Source organism: Sebastes umbrosus, chromosome 10 (assembly GCF_015220745.1).
Source record: "Sebastes umbrosus isolate fSebUmb1 chromosome 10, fSebUmb1.pri, whole genome shotgun sequence".
NCBI classification, from domain to species: Eukaryota; Metazoa; Chordata; class Actinopteri; order Perciformes; family Sebastidae; genus Sebastes; species Sebastes umbrosus.
In genome coordinates, this window is record NC_051278.1 from 23,860,886 (window position 1) to 23,885,267 (window position 24,382).

The 24,382-nt window shown below is 37.7% G+C and overlaps 2 protein-coding genes across 2 annotated transcripts in view; both read left to right on the top strand.

Moving 5' to 3' along the window:
• The window catches only part of LOC119495339, a 296,329-nt gene that overhangs the window by 2,850 nt on the left and 269,097 nt on the right, over nt 1-24,382 (top strand). The window contains exon 3 of the mRNA XM_037781700.1: nt 9,606-9,872. Within this exon, the coding sequence (XP_037637628.1) occupies nt 9,606-9,872 (267 nt within the window). The remainder of the gene's footprint in view (nt 1-9,605; nt 9,873-24,382) is intronic.
• On the top strand, nt 17,092-21,481 carry LOC119495351 (polymeric immunoglobulin receptor-like). The gene is made up of 9 exons (XM_037781738.1): nt 17,092-17,221; nt 17,423-17,743; nt 17,882-18,181; nt 18,369-18,405; nt 18,957-19,054; nt 19,184-19,218; nt 19,655-19,711; nt 20,929-21,003; nt 21,161-21,481. The coding sequence occupies exons 1-9, from the start codon at nt 17,176-17,178 to the stop codon at nt 21,203-21,205; spliced, it is 1,014 nt and encodes a 337-aa protein (XP_037637666.1). The 5' UTR covers nt 17,092-17,175; the 3' UTR covers nt 21,206-21,481.

Consider the following 24,382-nt stretch of genomic DNA (forward strand, 5'->3'; position numbering starts at 1 on the left):
GTGTTTCGGTTGAACTAAAGAGATTCATCATCTCTTTGAGCGTGTTGATCTTCATTGTAATGGTGGCCTTGTTCATCTGGTTTATGTTGAAAAGACACAGTAAGTCTATGCTGAACATTAATAAATCCAATTCATACCAAATGTGTTTTTAATTCTTAAATGTTTATTTTTTATATAGACTATTTTGTGCATTGAGAGTGACAGAAGTCTTTACTGTTTCACGTTTGGAGGCTGTTGGTAATGACTATATATTACCATGTAATCCATTTATATCTATATAAGATATAATATAATGTCTATTTTCTAGTAAGTATATTATGAGTATATAACATACATGTATAATAAACTGTAATTGTTTTGTGAGTAATGCATCGTATGTGTGTAAACCAATCCTTTGGTCAATAATTGTATAGTAGTGTAGTGTAATATAATATAATAATGGCAGGAGGGGTAATATTAGTGTTCTGTGTCACTTCTGGAAAGTTGGTTTAACCAGTGAAGATCTGAACCACTTCCTGAACCAGTAACGCGGTACGGCCGGGCAGCGAGGCTTCGGATGTCATCAGTGACGTAATTGGTCTAAAACGATATAAGCCTCGATACGCGCATCGTGGAAAACTTCCTGGATTACTCGACACACGCTCCGAAGCCTCGGCACAGCATGTAACATCACTAGTTAGCATGTCTGGCTTACTACCCAAAGTAGTAACCTACCATTACTTCTAAGGCTAAGGGTTAGCATATCACTGGCTACATAATTTGTGGGGTCTGCGCAGGACTGGTCTGGAACCTCCACTGTGTTTGAGCCAAGCCCCCAGGAAGAGCGCCGGTCGTTGATCCCAATGTTCGTAGTGGCCAAACGGTGGTACTACAACTTCTGATTCCGTCACTTGATGCCATTAGGCCCAAAAATACTTTTTCCCATAGACTTACATTGGGAAAGAGATGTCTGTAACTCAGCGGATATTTTTTTTTTTGTTTAGGTGAATCTACTTCCCAGTATGAACACTTGAATAAACCTTATTTAAATCATCAGGTCCTAAAAGTTGGAAAATGCACTAATAGTTAAATCCAGAATTATTTCCCTTCCTCCGTTCATGTGAATGATCCGGCTACTTTTCCAGTCATTTTGGCTCCAGGTGCCACTGAACAACTTTCATAGGAATGAACGGGGCCCCGCCTCCAACGCTGTATCCAGTTCTCTTAAAACATCCATGGTTTGAGCCAGTCCCGGACGGCTTTGGGTAAGTTTACTCTTAGACTTAAGGTTGTGGGTCTAATTGTTGAATTTTCGGCTTTATTTTATTTTAAACAAACAACGTGCAGGTCTTAAAAATGTCAGCTTTATTTTTAGATGAAAGTAACAATGTACAATATTAAACATAACGTTAAATGTTCATGAATTGTACCAGACTAAACTTAAAGCTGCAGTGGGTAGAATTGGAGCAAATATGACTAAAAAAGTTATTTTTATAAAATGGTCACTATATCCTGACAGTAGTGCATGAGACAAGTAATCGGAAAAAAAACATGTGCCTCTGTGTCCTCCGGTGCTCCTAATGACATCTGCAAGATTTCACAGACTGGAGGAAAACAACCAATCAGAGCCGAGCTGGAGCCTGTCGTTACTGGGCAGCTGTCAATCACTCGCAAATTCTGATCAAACGGTCAAACTAGGCAGCGCTGATCAAATATGAAGCAATATTCTGTTACTGTAATGCCTATATCTCTCCTCAAATGTTTTCATTTCATTTTTTCAAAATGAGAAAGTTTGTGATCCGGCCGCCATGTTGAGATCAGTTGAGGAAATACCAAGCACCGCCCACTAACTGATGGAGCAAACTTTCTCATTTTACAGCTAAACAGTACACTACAAGATGTTTCTGAAAACATTTAAGGCGAGAAATAGGCATTACAGTAACAGCATATTAATTCATATTTGATCAGCGCTGCTTAGTTTGACCGTTTGATCAGAGTTCACGAGTGATTGACAGCTGTCTCCGTTGAATGAACAGCCAATAGGAGCGCTCTCTCTCTGAAATGACCTGTGATTGGCCAAAGTCTCCCGTCACTGGCTAGATTTTTTAAAGCCTGAAAACAGAGCCATGAGGAGGTGCCAAAGTCTGGTTTTCGCTCAGAACACTTGAATTACAATATGCTTAAAGCTTATTATGGAATAGTTGCCAAATAATGCCAAAAATATTTTGCCTACTGCAGGTTTAAAGCTATTTTCATGTTCAGTCCTTTTTCATTATTATGTTGAAGTTGTCAGATATAAGTTTAACAGTACAACAATAGGTCTTGAATAATGTTTAACTAATGTGTGACTGTAAAGGAAGTAAATAAAACTACCTATGAAATGTACTGTCTTGCAAAACAAACAATACGTTGTTTTAAAGCCATAAACGCTCTGACCAGTAGATAGAGCAGGACTAAAAGAGCAGTACTAAAAATGAAGAAGGAACCAAATTAGAATTTGCCTTCCCACTGTACTACTGAAAGTCCTCATTCGCTCACGACATTGATGCAGGCATGACTTTCCTATACGTTCCTCACCTAATACTCGTTGCAATCTTGGGTAAGTCAGCTAAGCCTTAATAAGAACGCTATGTATAAATGATAGTCAGGTTTATAATTAAAAGAATATTGTATATATTGCTGTTTGTTGAGTAATACATTTTGAGTCTTACATTTAAAGTGACAACAAGCTACTAATATTAATCATTAATATTGTGTTTTGATAAAAAATCATGATACTAACTTGTAACAGATGTGTTATGTAGCTGAGTAACCTGTAACTGATGGTGAATATACACAATGCATTTGAACGCACATCTATAGAATAAGTGTCTGCTGTTTTTTTTTGTCAGGAATTCACAGTCAAATTGTGACAGTGAGGAGAGTGTCAGTCAAGGCTGGAGGCTCCATCTCCATCCCATGTCTCTATGGCTCACAGTACATAAACCATGTGAAATACTTGTGTAAAGGAAAATCGTGGTCCAAATGCTCATTTGTAGTTAGAACAGACAAGCCACAAAATTCAGGAAAGTTTTCAATCTGGGATGACACAAACAAAACAATATTCACTGTGACTATTCCGACGGATGACGGCTCTAATTACTGGTGTGCTGTGGAGATTGGAAGGTCAGCTGTCAGAAAAATGTTTAAACTGTCGGTCACCAAAGGTAAGAGACATTAAAGCATCTTTAAGCACATTTCAAATCCTTTATGAAATGTTAACACTTCAGAGGAAAAACACTGTCATTGTTTGCTATTTTTTTTTACATTGCCCACAATCTTCTTTTGAATTAGTTTTCCATTAAGATACGCCCAGTCTCTATGTGTATCATCCATCAGGAGATTACAGGATTTAAAGGAGATAATATAACCATCAATTGTCACAGATTCAAGTCAAGATGTCAGATTCTCACTTACATGTCTCAGATAATAAAATCAGACAGTGCCTCGTTTTGTATTGTGCTTTTGTTCAAGGTACGCCAAGGCTGTACGTGGACAAACAGGATATCGCCGCATTTGAAGGAGGAAGTGTGACTGTTGGGTGCCGCTGTAAATATGCAGCTGAAACTGAGTGGTGCAGGCTGGGCGGCTCCTGTGAGACCGGTCTGTCTGGATCAATAGATGGAACAAGACTGACCATCAATACAAGTGTCCCCGGTGTTTTCACCGTGACTATGAGTGAACTGAGGATGGAGAGCGGTGGCTGGTATTGGTGTGACAACGGAGACTTTCAGATGCCAGTACATATAACTGTTACTACTACTACTACTACTACTACTACTACTACTACTACTACTACTACTACTACTACTACTACTACAATGAGCCCCAATACAGCAAGTAAGATACTAACCAGTTTCTATTTTCATAAATTAGCAACCTATTATGAAAATGAAGCCAATGCGTGGACACAACAAAGGAAACACAAATCAAACCCTGAAACAATATGAGGGGTGGAAGCATCAAAAATTAAATGATAGAAATGGAGGTGATGAAAATGCTTGCGAATTGAAAAATGGGGCCGTAAAAATGGATGTGAAATGAAAATCGGAGCGGTATATTATCAAGTGATTTGATTAATTTAAAGCCAATTTGACTAAAACAGTCGTGATATGATGAAAACAGAGCCATGTTTCATCATTTCCCCTATCTTACAATCACCATTCACAACAAAAAAATGTCATTTATCATTTAAGGAAAGTGGCCTCAAGGGTGGAAGTAACAAAAAATAATTGAAGAAAAGGGAAGTGATGAAAACGCTTAAGAATTAATAATGAAAGTGATGAAAATGTAGGTCAACTGAAAAAATTGTGATAAATTGTCAAATGATTTAATAAACTTTATTGACATTTCATTTGAAACAGTGTTGCTCTGATAATCAACTGTTGACCATTCATCATTTACAACACACATTTATCGTTTACAGCACACAATTTTTATTACTTACCGCCCAAAATGTCAATCAACAACCATGCCCACTGACAGAAAAGGTCGAGAGTAGAGCGGTTCGCTGAGTGGGTGTATTCTTCTTCTTTTTTTTTATAGGGCAGAAGTAACAAAAATTGCGTGCTGTAAACCATAAATGTCAGTTGGGTGTAGTAAATGATTAATGGTTAACACTTGATTATCAGAGCAACACTGTTTCAAATAAAATGTCAATCCAGTTTATCAAATCAACTGACAATGTATCCCTATTTTTCAATTCACATGCAGTACGTTTCTATCACTTCCATTATTCATTTGCACGCATTTTCACCACTTCCCTTTTCTTCAGTTATTTTTTGTTACTTACACCCTTGAGGCCACTTTCCTTAAACCTGCAGTAGGCAGAATATTTTTGGCATCGTTGGGCAAACCTCACCTATTTTTTGTTACTTCCACCACTCATAAAATAATGCCTGTTAATCTTGCAGAATAAAAAATGTTCATATAATTTACCTTGAAAATCTGGGTAATTACAGTATAGTGTAATAATCCACAATATACAATGTAACAATACAGATATTATCTACAGTGTGGAATAACATGCATTTTTGCATTTATTTACTCAGACTTTACAGAGACCAACTCCACCATAAACGGGACAGGTGGAGAGAACCTGCAAGGACAACACAAGAGGTCTGATCTGATTTATAACTTTTTTTCTGCATATCATCCGTTTCCCGCCCTTTGTGTTTCCTAATACAGTGCAACTAATATGCTGTACAATGTTTTCAAAACACAAAATCACATATTTGAGCATGGATGTTCATTTTTGTTTCTTTATCATTCATTTTGGAGCATAGATTGTTTTATTACATGTAGTAAAGCACATTTCTAAGTAAGACAAGATGAAATGTTGTTGCACTTCATGTTTTAGCGGAAAAAAAGGATGTATGCATAGGCCGATTTCAGACAATACCCCCTTTTTTTAGTTAAATGTACCTCTGATCTGCATTTCTCTTGTAGTTCCACCATGGTGGCGATTCTCACCCCCATCCTCGTCTTACTGCTGTTGATGGTTCTCGCTGCCTTTATTGGATATAGGATAAGACGTAGTAAGTCTGTTGTAATCTCTGCTGAAACAATTTCAGGAATGACATTTCTGTTATTTTAAAATATCTTCCTAAAAAATGAATGTGTTTTAGGTAAGACCAAGCCTGAGGGGTCTGACATCACTGCGGTAAGATATAAAACATTATCTTGATATTTTAAAGCGGCAGTAGGCAGAATGTTTCTGGCATCGTGGGGCAAAAAATTCCATAATAAGCTTTCAGCATATTGTAATTCAGGTGTTCTGAGAGAAAACTAGACTTCTGCACCTCCTCATGGCTCTGTTTTCAGGCTTTAAAAAATCTAGCCTGTTACGGGAGACTTTTGACAATCACAAGTCGTTTCAGAGAGAGAACGTTCCTATTGGCTGTTTATTCAACGGAAGCAGCTGTCAATCACTCGTGAACTCCCATCAAATGGTCAAACTAGGCAGCGCTGATCAAATATGAATTAATATGCTGTTACTGTAATGCCTATTTCTCGCCTTAAATGTTTTCAGAAACATCCTGTAGTGTACTGTTTAGCTGTAAAATGAGAAAGTTTGCTCCGGCTGGTGGGCGGTGCTTGGTTTTTTCTCAACTGATCCCAACATGGCTGCCAAACACAAACTTCAGCATTAAGCATTTAGCATTACTGTAACAGAATATTGATCAATATTTAATCAGTTGAATCGGAGTTCGCGATTGATTGACAGCTGCTCAGAAACGGCAGGATGCAGCTCTGCTCTGATTGGTTGTTTTCCTCCAGTCTGTGAAATCTTGCAGCTGCCATTAGGAGCACCGGAGGACACAGTGGCACATGATTTTTTTCAGATTACCTGTCTCATGCACTACTGTCAGGATCTAGTGACCATTTTATAAAAATAACTTTTTTTTATTCATATTGGCTCCAATCTTGCCTACTGCTGCTTTAAACCTTGATCAAATGAATTAACAAAGTATTTTTACAAACCAGAACAATAATTTAGATTCAACAGTAGCCTTTCATTGTTCTCAAACATTTAAATAATTATTCAAATTAAACAAATGAAACTGCAATGATAATTTTTCTTCCCTTCTGTACTACTCTTCTGCACTGTCACACACTATGTAAAGTAGGGTAAACACGGGCATTGTGTGAAAAACAACAGCAACTTTTAAACCCAAAGAGGAAATCACATACACTTTACTATATATGAATGCTCTTCACATAAGTAAAACTCCAGATCATATACATAGAAGGTTTACTTACATTTAAGGCGGGTTTGGAAGGGATTACTGGCAGTCTTGTTAGAGATACTGTACCTACAGTTAATCAGTATTCAACCTAATACAGACATACACTCCATAATGACAAACTAGTCCAGTTATATTCAAATCAACCAAACAATTGTGCAGTTAGACAGCAAATGATTGTAACTTAAAAACTTGTCTATGATTCAAATTCATCCACAGGGCTCACCAGTTGGGAGTGATCCTGATGTGAACTATGCTACAATTGTTCTTAAGCAGCACGCAGCGGCCCAGCAGAAGGTAAACCAGACAAGAACATCTAATTAGAGCACTAACTGAAAACACATTCACCTGTATACACTTGTTTGTCTTTCTCTGACATTGTATCCCTCTGACTGTGAATCTCATTCAGCAGAACAAAACCCCAGAAGAGAGTGTGACATACAGTACCATTGTAATGAAGGAAGGTGTGCCACAAACAGTATGTGATTCATTTCAAATTCATATAGGCATCTCAATATGTCAGCTGTTATTAACTCAAGCGTATTAGTATTGTGGTTATGATTAGTCCATAATTATTCAGCATTCTCTTCTCTGTGCTTGTTTTCTCTCTACAGACTGAACCAGTCGATGGAAGTGTGATCTACAGCACAATAAGTGCTAATTAGCAGAAAAGACGGGAGGACAAAATAATCCTGCAAATATGGCAACACTGATGAAGTAGTTACATAAACATAAAGTTTATCAAATAATGTTGCAAAATGAGATGAAAATGTTATTTTTTTCCCCACATGCTCATGTTTAAATGTCAAGAATTCAGGAGGGCAAGAGTGGCACAGTGGTGCTGTGTTAAAGGTGCAGTATGTAGGATCTGGCACCATCTAGCGGTGAGGTTGCAGATTTCAGCCAACTGAGACTTCTCCTGTGTGTCAAGCATGTAAGAGAACTTAATGTAAATAGCTTTTAAATGTATAACGGATGACTAGATTACACCTATTATGGCGTGTATGACTAGTTCAACCTTCTTTCAGCTGCGTCCCCATCTCCGGCGATGTGAAACGGACTCAAGAGGAAGTTAAAAAATAAGTATGAAAACATAATTCAAAGCGGTAAACACCCCCAGCCTACAGCCAGCTGTCCTTCCTGCATTTGTCAGTTTAAACTGTGTTGTTTTTGGTCTGGATTATGACTTAAACTTCTTCATATGTGTGTAATATTACCATACGATCTGCGCACTGAGCTCTGATTGGTCAGCAGGCGGTGCTTTCATACGAGTCGATCTCTTATCTGGAACATAACCTGCTCCGGAGAAGGTTAGCTGTTCAGCATAAGTTACCATGGCGATCTACCCCGGTAAGAAGTGAAGTGGAAAACCCAGGGTTAACCCTGAAGTTACCTCACCAACGCCAAATCCTGCTTCGTCGTACAGCTCTCAGAGGCCACTGAAATTGACCAAATTCATGCAGTGGCTTTGTGAGTAACTTACTCTATTGTCTCTTGGTGCAGCTTCTCCAAACACCGAGTTCACATCTTGTCATTGAAGATTACATTGAGGACCTTTATTCGTTTTCATTCCTCATCATCCTCCACACACTGGCTTTAACAAGATCCTCTATGCTACTATATCTGATTATCTAACTTGTATAAATCTTCAGTACATCTGATGTTCGATCCAGTAGGTGTGGTATAATATTGGGCACACTAAGAAATGGTAGACTCAATTACTGTAAGAAAGAAATGACAAATTTATGTTTTGATTCTTATAACAATGTGTTTCCTTCATTATTGTGCAAATAAAGACTGAAAATGTTAAAATATACATCATAGCTATGTTATTTATACCTCAAGCATTTTATTGATGTAAAGCACTTTACTCAGGTTTCGTATACGCGCATACTCAAAGCACAATGTAGGTGTATAATTATGTGCTCCGTCATCAAACCAAATTACCGTAACTGCCTTAAAAGGAAGAGGAAAAGAGATTTTATCAGTTGTAATTGCAGCATTAGGAAAATGAGGAAGTAGTCCGTCATTAGTCTGTCAGTGCGTCGGCCCATGTTGTTTTGTCTGACTGACTCTGCTCACTCACCGACATGGCTCTTCATCTCAGAGTTCTTCTCCTCATCACCGGACTCACAGGTCAGTCACACGGTCACTTTATGCGTACAGATGCTTTGTCTTATGCTTGAGCTGGTTATGTCAGATTATGATGAAATAAGTTATTAATTACACAATTCTGTAATTCTTTAAATGCTACTCAGATGAGTAATACACCAATTTCTCTCCAAATTATATGGAATTTTGAAACAATTGGGTATAATAAGAATAATGTTAGCTATATGTACAATTAAATTGCTGTATTTCTCTGTATTACTCTTGTTGCAGGAATTCACTGCATAACAACAGTCAGTGAAGTGTCAGTGGAGGCCAGAGATTCAATCTCCATCCCATGTCTCTATGACTCACAGTACAAAAACCATGTGAAATACTTGTGTGAAGGATATCATTGGTCCTCCTGCTCATATGCAGTTAAAACAAACCAACAAAATTCAGGAAAGTTTTCAATCTCTGATGACAAAAGCAGAGGAATCTTCACTGTGACTATAAAAGATGTGACGGATAAAGACACTGCTGATTACTGGTGTGCTGTGGAGATTGATGGAGGGTCAGATGTCAGAGAGTATTTTCACCTGTCGGTCACCAAAGGTAAGAGACCTTAAAGCATCTTTAAGCACATTTCAAATCCTTTATGAAATTTTAACAGTTCAGAGAAAAAACACTGTCATTGTTTGCAAATTTTTTTTTATTGCTCACAATTTTCTGTTGAATTTGTTTTCCCTTAAGGTATGCCCAGTCTCTATGTGGATCATCAGGAGATTACAGGATTTAAAGGAGATAATATAACCATAAATTGTCACAGTAACTCTGGAGAAAGTGCGTGGTGCAGGCTTGGCAGCTCCTGTGTGACGACATCATCTGGATCAATAGATGGAACAAGAGTGACCAGCAATGCAAGTGTCCCCAATGTTTTCACTGTGACTATGAGTGGACTGAGGACAGAGAGCAGCGGCTGGTATTGGTGTGCTAAAGGAGACTTACAGATGCCAGTACATGTGACTGTTATTGAGCAACCTACCACTGGTAAGTAACACAAGAATATTTGTAGTATTTGTAAATGATTTGATTGAACATAGGAGAGATATCAGGAATACATTTTGTAATTTCATTGTGCTGAATTGTTTTGGATTATAGCCTCTTACAGCAACAAGCCATTTAACCACCTTATCACTCACTCCTGAGCCTGTGATTGTCACCCCTGTTTTTGCAGATAGAGCACCTACCACAGTTCAGAGTGAACAGCGCCGGTCAGAAGGCTTTGAATTAAAATACAGTATTTAGAAAACTTTAGCCATTTTTTGATAAAATAAAACAATTGTTGTGAAGGAAAATCTATACATATTTGTATGTATTATATGATGAATTGGACTGATTGGTTATAACTAGGGCTGTTAAAGTTAATGTGTTAACGGAAATTTGTTTAAAAGTCACACATTTTTTTGATGCAACTTATGACTTTTAGGTTGTAGTGGGCTCAGCTTTAAAGCTAGCTTGTCAGGAAGGAGGTTAAATAATGTTCCAAACTTGAATTACAATATGCTGAAAGCTTATTATGGAATCGTTGCCCAATAATGCCAAAAATATTTTGCCTACTGCAGGTTTAAAGCTATTTTCATGTTCAGTCCTTTTTCATTATTATGTTGAAGTTGTCAGATATAAGTTTAACAGTACAACAATAGGTCTTGTATAATGTTTAACTAATGTGTGACTGTAAAGGAAGTAAATAAAACTACCTATGAAATGTACTGTCTTGCAAAACAAACAATTCGTTGTTTCAAAGCCATAAACGCTCTGACCAGTAGATAGAGCAGGACTAAAAGAGCAGTGTTAAAAATGAGGAAGTGACCAAATTAGAATTTGCCTACCTACTGTACTACTGAAAGTCCTCATTCGCTCACGACATTGATGCAGGCATGACTTTCCTATACGTTCCTCACCTAATACTCGTTGCAATCTTGGGGAAGTCAGCTAAGCCTTAATAAGAACGCTATGTATAAATGATAGTCAGGTTTGTAATTAAAAGAATATTGTATATATTGCTGTTTGTTGAGAAATACAGTTTGAGTCTTACATTTAAAGTGACAACAAGCTACTAATATTAATCATTAATATTGTGTTTTGATAAAAAGTCATCATACTAATTTGTAACAGATGTGTTATGTAACCTGTAACTGATGGTGAATAATACACAATGCATTTGAACGCACCACTATAAAATAAGTGTCTGCTGTTTTTTTTTGTCAGGAATTGACAGTCAAATTGTGACAGTGAGGAGAGTGTCAGTCAATCATGGAGGCTCCATCTCCATCCCATGTCTCTATGAGCCGCGCTACACAGACCATGTGAAATACCTGTGTAAAGGATATTGGTGGCCCGGATGCTCAGATGTAGTTAACACAAGCCAGTCACATAATTCAGGAAAGTTTTCAATCTCTGATGACACAAACCAAACAATATTCACTGTGACTGTTAATGATCCGACGGATGACGGCTCTGAATACTGGTGTGCTGTGAAGATTGATGAAGGGTCAGATGTCAAAGAGTATTTTCACCTGTCGGTCACCAGAGGTAAGAGACATTAAAGCATCTTTAAGCACATTTCAAATCCTTTATGAAATGTTAACACTTCAGAGGAAAAACACTGTCATTGTTTGCTATTTTTTTTTTCATTGCCCACAATTTTCTTTTGAATTTGTTTTCCATTAAGGTACGCCCGGTCTCTATGTGTATCATCCATCAGGAGATTACAGGATTTAAAGGAGATAATATAACCATCAATTGTCACAGATTCAAGTCAAGATGTCAGATTCTCACTTACATGTCTCAGATAATAAAATCAGACAGTGCCTCATTTTGTATTGTGCTGTTTTTCAAGGTATTCCAAGTCTGTACGTGGACAAACAGGAAATCGCAGCATTTGAAGGAGGAAGTGTGACTGTTGTGTGCCGCTATGACGCCACATATGCAAATGAAACTAAATGGTGCAGGCTGGGCCGCTCCTGTGTGGCCAGTCTGAACGGATCTATAGATGGGACAAAAGTGACCATCAATGCAAGTGTCCCCAATGTTTTCACCGTGACTATGAGTGAACTGAGGATGGAGAGCGGCGGCTGGTATTGGTGTGACAACGGAGACTTTCAGATGCCAGTACATATAACTGTTCATGATTTTACCTCAACTACTACTACTACAAAGAGCCCCAATACTGCAAGTAAGATACTAACCAGTTTCTATTTTCATAAATTAGCAACCTATTATAAAAATGAAGCCAGTGCGTGGCCAGTGATTTGATTAATTTAAAGCCAATTTTACTAAAACAGTCGTGATATGATGAAAACAGAGCCATGTTTCATCATTTCCCCCATCTTACAATCACCATTCACAACACAAAATTGCCATTTATCATTTAAGGAATGTGTGGAAGTAACTGAATAATTGAAGAAAAGGGAAGTGATGAAAACGCTTAAGAATTAATAATGAAAGTGATGAAAATGTAGGTTAAATGATTTAATAAACTTTATTGACATTTTATTTGAAACAGTGTTGCTCTGATAATCAATTGTTGACCATTCATCATTTACAACACACATTTATGGTTTACAGCACGCAATTTCTGTTACTTACTGCCCAAAATGTCAATCAACAACCATGCCCACTGACAAAAAAGGTCGAGAGTAGAGCGGTTCGCTGAGTGGGTGTATTCTTCTTCTTTTTTTGATAGGGCAGAAGTAACAAAAAAATTGCGTGCTGTAATTACATTTTTATCACTTCCATTATTAATTTGCACACATTTTCACCACTTCCCTTTTCTTCAGTTATTTTTTGTTACTTCCACCCCTGAGGCCACTTTCCTTAAACCTGCAGTAGGCAGAATATTTTCGGCATCGTTGGGCAAACCTCACCTATTTTTTGTTACTTCCACCACTCATAAAATAATGTCTGTTAATCTTGCAGAATAGAAAATGTTCATATAATTTACCTTGAAAATCTGGGAATTACAGTATAGTGTAATACTCCACAATATACAATGTAACAATACAGATATTATCTACAGTATGGAATAACATGCATTTTTGCATTTATTTACTCAGACTTTACAGAGACACCTCCAAACACTACCCAGCATTCCTCCCTGTTTACGAGTGCACAGCCACATACAGCTCAGCCCACCAACTCCACCATAAACGGGACAGGTGGAGAGAACCTGCAAGGACAACACAAGAGGTCTGATCTGATTTATAACTTTTTTTCTGCATATCATCCGTTTCCCGCCCTTTGTGTTTCCTAATACAGTGCAACTGATATGCTGTACAATGTTTTCAAAAAACAAAATCACATATTTGAGCATGGATGTTCATTTTTCTTTCTTTATCATTCATTTTTGAGCATAGATTGTTTTATTGCATGTAGTAAAGCACATTTCTAAGTAAGACAAGATGAAATGTTGTTGCACTTCATGTTTTTAGCGAAAAAAAGGATGTATGCATAGGCCGATTTCAGACATTACCCTCTTTTTTTAGTTAAATGTACCTCTGATCTGCATTTCTCTTCTAGTTCCACCATGGTGGCGATTCTCACCCCCATCCTCGTCTTACTGCTGTTGATGGTTCTCGCTGCCTTTATTGGATGTAGGATAAGACGTAGTAAGTCTGTTGTAATCTCTGCTGAAACAATTTCAGGAATGACATTTCTGTTATTTTAAAATATCTTCTTCAAAAATGAATGTGTTTTAGGTAAGACCAAGCCTGAGGGGTCTGACATCACTGCGGTAAGATATAAAACATTATCTTGATATTTTAAAGCGGCAGTAGGCAGAATGTTTCTGGCATCGTGGGGCAAAAAAATCCATAATAAGCCTTCAGCATATTGTAATTCAGGTGTTCTGAGAGAAAACTAGACTTCTGCACCTCCTCATGGCTCTGTTTTCAGGCTTTAGAAAATCTAGCCTGTGATGAGAGACTTTGGCCAATCACAGGTCATTTCAGAGAGAGAACGTTCCTATTGGCTGTTCATTCAACGGAGGCAGCTGTCAGTCACTCGCGAACTCCCATCAACCGGTCAAACTAGGCAGCGCTGATCAAATATGAATTAATATGCTGTTACTGTAATGCCTATTTCTCACCTCAAATGTTTTCAGAAACATCATGTAGTGTACTGTTTAGCTGTAAAATGAGAAAGTTTGCTCTGGCCGGTGGGCGGTGCTTGGTATTTCCTCAACTGATCCCAACATGGCTGCCGAACACAAACTTTAGCATTAAGCATTTAGCATTACTGTAACAGAATATTAATTCATATTTCATCCACAGGGCTCACAACTTGGGGGTGATCCTGATGTGAACTACGCTACCATTGTTCATAAGCAACACGCAGCAGCCCAGCAGAAGGTAAACCAGACAAGAACATCTAATTAGAGCAGGAACTGAAAACACATTTGCCTGTATACACTTTTCTTTCCCTGACATTGTATCCCTCTGACTGTGGGCGGTGGGCGGTGTTTGGTATTCCTCAACTGATCTCAACATGGCTGCCGAACACTAACTTTCTCATTTTACAGCTAAACAGTAAACTACAAGATGTTTCTGAAAACATTTGAGGTGATAAATAGGCATTACAGTAACAAAATATTGATTCATATTTGATCAGCGCTGCCTAGTTTGACCATTTGATCGGAGTTCAGGAGTGATTGACAGCTGCTCAGAGACGGCAAGGCTCCAGCTCGGCTCTGATTGGTTGTTTTCCTCCGGTCTGTGAAATCTTGCAGCTGCCATTAGGAGCACCGGAGGACACAGAGACACATGATTTTTTTTCAGACTACCTGTCTCATGCACTACTGTCAGGATATAGTGACCATTTTATAAAAATAACTTTTTTTAATCATATTGGCTCCAATCTTGCCTACTGCTGCTTTAAACCTTGATCAAATGAATTGACAAAGTATTTTTACAAACCAGAACAATAATTTAGATTCAACAGTAGCCTTTCATTGTTCTCAAACATTTAAATAATTATTCAAATTAAACAAATGAAACGGCAATGAAAATTCCCTTCTGTACTACTCGACTGCACTGTCACACACTATGTAAAGTAGGGTAAACACGGGCGTTGGGTGAAAAACAACAGCAACTTTTAAACCCAAAGAGGAAATCACATACAGTATACTATATATGAATGCTCTTCACATAAGTAAAGCTCCAGATCATATACATAGAAGTAGGTTTACTTACATTTAAGGCGGGTTTGGAAGGGATTACTGGCAGTCTTGTTAGAGATACTGTACCTACGGTTAATCAGTATTCAACCTAATACAGACATACACTCCAAAATGACAAACTAGTCCAGTTATATTCAAATCAACCAAACAATTGTGCAGTTAGACAGCAAATGATCGTAACTTAAAACTTGTCTATGATTCAAATTCATCCACAGGGCTCACCAGTTGGGAGTGATCCTGATGTGAACTACGCTACCATTGTTCTTAAGCAGCACGCAGCGGCCCAGCAGAAGGTAAACCAGACAAGAACATCTAATTAGAGCACTAACTGAAAACACATTCACCTGTATACACTTGTTTGTCTTTCTCTGACATTGTATCCCTCTGACTGTGAATCTCATTCAGCAGAACAAAACCCCAGAAGAGAGTGTGACATACAGTACCATTGTAATGAAGGAAGGTGTGCCACAAACAGTATGTGATTCATTTCAAATTCATATAGGCATCTCAATACGTCAGCTGTTATTAACTCAAGCGGATTAGTATTGTGGTTATGATTAGTCCATAATTATTCAGCATTCTCTTCTCTGTGCTTGTTTTCTCTCTACAGACTGAACCAGTCGATGGAAGTGTGATCTACAGCACAATAAGTGCTAATTAGCAGAAAAGACGGGAGGACAAAATAATCCTGCAAATATGGCAACACTGATGAAGTAGTTACATAAACATAAAGTTTATCAAATAATGTTGAAAAAATTAGATGAAAATGTTATTTTTTTCCCACATGCTCATGTTTAAATGTCAAGAATTCAGGAGGGCAAGAGTGGCACAGTGGTGCTGTGTTAAAGGTGCAGTATGTAGGATCTGGCACCATCTAGCGGTGAGGTTGCAGATTTCAGCCAACTGAGACTTCTCCTGTGTGTCAAGCATGTAAGAGAACTTAATGTAAATAGCTTTTAAATGTATAACGGATGACTAGATTACACCTATTATGGCGTGTATGACTAGTTCAACCTTCTTTCAGCTGCGTCCCCATCTCCGGCGATGTGAAACGGACTCAAGAGGAAGTTAAAAAATAAGTATGAAAATATAATTCAAAGCGGTAAACACCCCCAGCCTACAGCAGCTGTCCTTCCTGCATTTGTCAGTTTAAACTGTGTTGTTATTGTCCTGGATTATGACTTAAACTTCTTCATTTGTGTGTAATATTACCATACGATCTGCGCACTGAGCTCTGATTGGTCAGCAGGCGGTGCTTTCATACGAGTCGATCTCTTATCTGGAACATAACCTGCTCCGGAGAAGGTTAGCTGTTCAGCATAAGTTACCATGGCGATCTACCCCGGTAAGAAGTGAAGTGGAAAACCCAGGGTTAACCCTGAAGTTACCTCACCAACGCCAAATCCTGCTTCGTCGTACAGCTCTCAGAGGCCACTGAAATTGACCAAATTCATGCAGTGGCTTTGTGAGTAACTTACTCTATTGTCTCTTGGTGCAGCTTCTCCAACCACCGAGTTCACATCTTGTCATTGAAGATTACATTGAGGACCTTTATTCGTTTTCATTCCTCATCATCCTCCACACACTGGCTTTAACAAGATCCTCTATGCTACTATATCTGATTATCTAACTTTTATAAATCTTCAGTACATCTGGTGTTCGATCCAGTAGGTGTGGTATAATATTGGGCACATTAAGAAATGGTAGACTCAATTACTGTAAGAAAGAAATGACAAATTTGTGTATTGATTCTCATAACAATGTGTTTCCTTCATTATTGTGCAAATAAAGACTGAAAATGTTAAAATATGCATCATAGCTATATTATTTATACCTCAAGCATTTTATTGATGTAAAGCACTTTACTCAGGTTTCATATACGCGCATACTCAAAGCACAATGTAGGTGTATAATTATGTGCTTCGTCATCAAACCAAATTACCGTAACTGCCTTAAAAGGAAGAGGAAAAGAGATTTTAACACTTGCAATTGCAGCATTAGGAAAATGAGGAAGTAGTCCGTCATTAGTCTGTCAGTGCGTCGGCCCATGTTGTTTTGTCTGACTGACTCTGCTCACTCACCGACATGGCTCTTCATCTCAGAGTTCTTCTCCTCATCACCGGACTCACAGGTCAGTCACACGGTCACTTTATGCGTACAGATGCTTTGTCTTATGCTTGAGCTGGTTATTCTTTAAATGCTACTCAGATGAGTAATACACCAATTTGTCTCCAAATTATATGGAATTTGGAGACAATTAGGTATAAGAAGAATATTGTTAGCTATATATACAATTAAATTGCTGTATTTCTCTGTATTACTCTTGTTGCAGGAATTCACAGCATAACAACAGTCAGTAAAGTGTCAGTGGAGGCCAGAGATTCAATCTCCATCCCATGTCTCTATGCCTCACAGTACATAAACCATGTGAAATACTTGTGTAAAGGATATTATTGGTCCTCCTGCTCATATGCAGTTAAAACAAACCAACGAAATTCAGGAAGGTTTTCAATCTCTGATGACAAAAGCAGAGGAATCTTCACTGTGACTATAAAAGATGTGACGGATAAAGACACTGCTGATTATTGGTGTGCTGTGGAGATTGATGGAGGGTCAGATGTCGGAGAGAAGTTTCACCTGTCGGTCACCAAAGGTAAGAGACCTTAAAGCATCTTTAAGCACATTTCAAATCCTTTATGAAATTTTGACAGTTCAGAGAAAAAACACTGTCATTGTTTGCTATTTTTTTTTCATTGCTCACAATTTTCTTTTGAATTTGTTTTCCCTTAAGGTACGCCCAGTCTCTATGTGGATCATCAGGAGATTACAGGATTTAAAGGAGATAATATAACCATCAATTGTCACTATCGTTACTCTGGAGAAATTGCATGGTGCAGGCTTGGCAGCTCCTGTGTGACGATGTCATCTGGATCAATAGATGGAACAAGAGTGACCAGCAATGCAAGTATCCCCAATGTTTTCACTGTGACTATGAGTGGACTGAGGACAGAGAGCAGCGGCTGGTATTGGTGCGTTAAGGGAGACTTACAGATGCCAGTACATGTGACTGTTATTGAGCAACCTATCACTGGTAAGTACCACAAGAATATTTGTAGTATTTGTAAATGATTTGATTGAACATAGGAGAGATATCAGGAATACATTTTGTAATTTCATTGTGCTGGATTGTTTTGGATTATAGCCTCTTACAGCAACAAGCCATTTAACCACCTTATCACTCACTCCTGAGCCTGTGATTGTCACCCCTGTTTTTGCAGATAGAGCACCTACCACAGGTCAGAGTGAGCAGCACAGGTCAGAAGGCTTCGTATTAACATACAGTATTTAGAAACCTAGCCATTTTGTGATAAAATAAAACAATTGTTGTGAAGGAAAATCTATACATATTTGTATGTATTATATAATGAAAAAGACTGATTGGTTATAACTAGAGCTGTTAAAGTTAACGCGTCAACGGAAATTTGTTTAAACGCCACTAATTTCTTTTTGTCAATTTATGATTTTCAGGTTGTAGTAGGCTCAGTTTTAAATCTATAGCTTGTCAGGAAGGAGGTTAAATAATGTTCCAAACTTGTGCAAAATTTCAGTGAGGAATAACTGGCATGGCCATTTTCAAAGGGGTCCCTTGACCTCTGACCTCAATATATGTGAATGAAAATGGGTTCTATGGGTACCCACGAGACATTTTGAACAGATAAAAAATGTTTGATTAATTTGCAATTAAATATTTGAATTGATTGACAGCAAAGGTTTAAGACTATAGGAGTTGTAGTGTGGAATAAGGATGATGACTTCTGTGTTTTTACTTTACATTGTGTGCTTTTGTTTATTTATTTCTGCTGCAGTGTTTCGGTTGAACTAAAGAGATTCATCATCTCTTTGAGCGTGTTGATCTTCATTGTAATGGTGGCCTTGTTCATCTGGTTTATGTTGAAAAGACACAGTAAGTTTATGCTGAACATTGATAAATCCAATTCATACCAAATGTGTTTTTAATTCTTAAATGTTTATTTTTTATGTAGATTATTTTGTGCATTGAGAGTAACAGAAGTCTTTACTGTTTCACGTTTAGAGCAGACCAAAGCAACATCATCTGCCATGACAGCGGTAAGAGTCACTTATTTATATCCCAGGTTTTCACAAAGAAGGCTCTAAGGAACGTCAGTATAAAGGCAGACGTGTGAGAGTGCTCATTTGTTTGCATTTACATCATAGTTGTAGGGTGAGAATTGAAGTTTAACATTTTCAAAGAATATACCATCACTTTGCAGAAGTTCATCAGAACAACACTGTACCGTTAATACAGTATGTCTATTAGATAAAATAGAGATTACAGTAACTATTATCAGATAGACTTAACTGAGCAGTGTCCCTATTATTTTAATTCCTCCTATTATGATTTTTCATTTTGAAGTGTGGTAATGATCTAAGCTAATATTCTATTGTAAATTAAGTTTCGTTGAAACTCCATGAAGCAAAATTTAAAGAACATTTCTGAACATTTAAAGGCTAATCTGACATTTGGTTTGCTCTTTCAACACAGGCTGAAGAGGAGGTAACATACAGTAATGTTGAGCACATCAGAAAGACTTCAAGTCAGGTAATCCATGACTGCAGAGTTGTCAAGAAAAATCACATGTGCATTTTTCAGAGAATATACTATCCCTTTCCATAACTATATAGACTGCAGGGTTGTACCTTTGCATACAGTTATTTTATATTCTATATATATATATTCATATACACTTAAAGGGCGGGTCCGTTAATTTTTTATAGGCTTTTATATCATTCTGTAGCTTCTCAGTGGTGTTCTTTATGTATTTGAATCCGAACATTCAAATTTTGGTCCAAATACGTATGTTTTGGCGTCAAAATGTTAGTTTCCCAAGTTCCTCTAAAAAATTGTTCCCACGTGACCTGACATAGGTTTCTGCATGATGACGCTGCTACATGTACAGTGTAGATACATCCTTATAGTCAGTTTATAAATTACATACAGTAACTTAGATGGCGGTCAGCATGCTCCCAGTTTGGAGTAGCAGACAGGAGTACCGGCACGGATGCTAAGCAATATACTGATGTGTGGACGCCACGTTAGTTCGGATCCGAAAGTCACACAATAACACAAACAAATTAACCGATCGATGCAGCGGTAGACCAAAAACTCCTGAGTTCTGTGAGGTAAAATTACCGTTTGATGATGTTTTTGTGAATGGAATCTGGTCTGGTAGCTTTGAAGATCGCGATATAACGGCTTCAGTTCCCTGAAAGGGAAAGGGCTGTCTGATGGTGAGGTAAAGCGGTGAAAATATTCTAAAAATAGTGTACAGTTAAACTGAAATTCATTTTTTTTTTTTTTCTAAAATACGTTTTTCTGGTGCTCCACAGCTGCTTTATCTCACCATCAGACAGCCCTTTCCGACGGGGAACTGAAGCCATTGTATTGCTCTCTTCAAAGCCACCAGACTACATTCACAAAAACAGCCATTTTACCTCCACTTCAAAAAATCCAAACTAACCCTTTCAGTTATTTCCAAACTTAGCACAGCTAACTTTGACTCAGCTAGTGCTAGCGTTCACATTATTCATAACCTTCTTGATTAGCTTCGATTAGCGTACTTTGGTAATCTACGTCACTGTCTTTTACAACAGCAACGGAGTGGGCGTTTCTATTTGGAAAAAAACAACAAAACACAGCTGGACCCGCCCTTTAATATAATATCTCATTTTACCATTCACAACTGTAACTAAATAAACCAATGTGTAATTCATCAAAAACAGAATGTGCTCAGTCCTCTCTTTCATATCTTTACACAGAAGTCACATGCTGAGAGTGATGTGGACGTGACGTATAGTTCCGTGGTTACCACGAGGCCACAACGTGTACGAAGGGTAAATATTAAGAAAACCGAGTCTCATGCTGACTGTCATATACTATTATTACGTTTTTTTTTGTTTTTTTTACCATTTCACTTTTTTTCCCAGACTTAGAAAATGTATTTTTCTTCTTCCTTCCTCGTAATTTTTACTTCTTTTTTTTCCCCAACAGGTTGAAGCAAATGACGAGAATGTAACATACAGCACATTGGCTTAGCACCTCACCCCTGATTGTTACTCCTTCGCACTACTTTATCCTCTTCCACATACTTTTCAAAGAAGATGTTTGATTGCCAAGTGTTTCGTAATACCATTGACAACATGAATCTTGGGTTTAACTGTTTAACTGTATTATTTATTAGGCCTTAAGCTCACATTAATACATAACCTTGACACACAGTGTCGGGGTTTCCATGTTTCCAAACATCTTAAATGTGTAAAGCTCACTCAGTGTACCGTATCTCATTAAAAAACAGCCACTTCTTAAATACAACCTTTTTCTTATCCTTATTTTCTGTGTCCACACATCCATGTTTCACACATCACCTCCCTTCACAAATCAAAAGCTTATCATCATTTTATAGATCACGTTTGGTAATGATCCATTGAGAGGTGTATGCTGAAATGTATCCATTCAGGTTCACGCTTTTATAATAGTTTAAATCTTCATCTGTTAGTCTTGTTCTCATTTTACAACATTCATGTCGGAAAAAAGCTGCTTCACAAACATTTGTACTGTAGAGCTAAATAAAGCAGATACCAGGGCTGAGAGTAATTTGATAATGTTTCCTGTATGTAATACTGCATGATGGAGACATCGTCCTTAATGAACTTCCACTATTACAGTGTTTTTTTAAAGTAGCTACCACTTCCAGTTAGCTATTACCGCAAGCTATTTCAAAACCTCACGAGTTTCTGTAGCTTTACACAACTCAGGAATTTCCTGCAGCGAATAAGACGGTGCATTCATGGCACAACAGCAATACTCATAGTGTATCTGTACACCATCTCAAAATCTTCCCCATGTATTCATCTTTTAATCAGCTTATAAACTTACAGCCAGCCATTTAAAACAATTCACGAGAGCAGCTCCACCTGCCTGGTGGCCAAGCTGCCGCTACCAAGATTGTCCTGTTGGAATGATACATGCCAGTTGGGCAGTATTTTGCGTATAAATGCTGTCCATAATATACTGACTCATACAATAATAATAACTCAACTCTTGATCCTCACGTGAAAAAGGGGCAGGAGGAAGAAACTGGTCTTAGTTGACTAAACATTAAGACTCCACAAATTACTGATGTAAAAGATGATCTTTTTTTGCAAGGATATGATGGAGACAGAAAACATTTTTATTTGCGAAGTTGTTAATTCCACTGTTTTTTGTTCTTTCTTTTAAAGACCCAATGCACTTCATCTTTCGTGGACATTTTAAACAATGTTAAAGCTGGTTGATGTTAAAATGGCAAGTCTGATCAATAAACACAAATTAGCACCTCACACCTGAAGTTTAAATGCAAAATCAATCGACCGATGTTAGTTATATCCAGCAACCATTTTTTTCAATAATTTTGTGTTGTATTATTTAAATACCAATCACTTCGTATTTGCTGCCTTTCATTTGTCTCACCGACATTACTGCCAGTGCTGCAACTAGCCTTCAATGCACTGCACACGTGTTCAACTAACCCTATACTACCACCTTCAGTGTGTTTACAGATCACTACAGAACTCACAGGTGAGTTTTTCCCTTATTTGCATTAAGTTAAAGTTTTGTCATTTTCAAACCTTCCATTTGACATACTATGTATTGGGCATACTAAATCTTTTTCTGGCACACTAAATAGTATGGTAGTATGGGTATTGGAAAGCACATGTTTCAAATTCATCCATTATAGGGCTCACAAACTGGAAGTGATACTGATGTGCGCTCAGCTACCATTGCTCATAATGAACATGTAGCAGCCCAGAAGAAAGTAAACCAGATTGAAAAATGGACTCTAAAGATGAAGAAGTGGTTTGGGGAATTTTATTTGCAAGACATGTTGAGTCAGAGGAAGTGTCTTTTACCCAATCACATCTTGCCATTGAAGACTGTCTTGATAAATGGACATCAACCTTACTTCATTTTTACCCATTGTCACCTTTAACACACCAGTTTTAACAAAATATTCTATTTTTTGCCACTGATTATCTAATAATTTTTTATCAGTGATCACCAGTGTCTCCAGCGTTCCCATAAGGAGGTTGCCAGATATTATGGAGACTGTCCACTCACCAGATAATGGAAGGCTGGACAGCTTAATGTGTACAATTCTCACTGATAATTACAAACCCCAAATACCACGTGACTGCTTACAATATTTACTTCATCAGCCAACTTATGTGATGCAACTGACTTACGAGGAAGAACGATTGTAACAGATGCATTTGCATATTGAATAATTGGGAAGTAGAATTCTGTACAGAAGTGTGTTGGTGCCTTGCTCTGTGTTGTTTTGTCGGACTGCTCGCTTACTGAGATGGCCGTTTATCTCAGCTTTCTTCTCATTCTCAATGGACTCACAGGTCAGTAACGGGTCCTTTTAAAATGGTTTAGCCTATTATGTTTCTTTGTGTTCTTCATGTCAGATGATGATACAGTTAGGCAGGAAGTTGTGCTACATCATCCTTTATAATAACCTACCAGTGTTTTATTTCATAAATTGTGGAGAAAACTATAATTTAATATGCACAACTCATAATATGAATTGCTCCAACATGAAGGTCATAGAAAGGAACAATATTGTTGGCAAGCATATCTGTTAAAATGCTGTATTTGTTCTTGTTGCAGGAATTCACAGCATAAAAACAGTCAGTAAAATGTCAGTGAAAGCTGGAGATTCGGTCACTATCCCATGTCTCTAAGGCTCAAAATACACAAACCATGTGAAATACTTGTGTAAAGGATATAGATTTGATTCCTGCTCTTATGCAGTTAAAACAAACCAACAAAATTCAGAAAAGTTTTCAATCTCTGATGACAAAGAGCAAAGAATCTTCACTGTGACAATAAAATATCTGACAGATAGAGACACTGATTACTGGTGTGCTGTGGAGATTAATGGAGGGTCAGATGAGAAGTTTCACCTGTCGATCACCAGAGGTAAGAGACCTTAAAGCATCTTTAAGCACATTTCAAATTCTTTGTGACATGTTAAAGCTTAAGTAGGTGAGATTGGAGCAAATATGATTAAAAAAAAGTTATTTTCATCAAATATCAATATATCTTGACAGTACATGAAACGGGTAACCTGAAAATAAACATGTGCCTCTGTGTCCTCCGGTGCTCCTAACGGGATCTGCAAGATAGCCTGTGACGGAAGACTTCGGCAATTCACAGGTCATTTCAGAG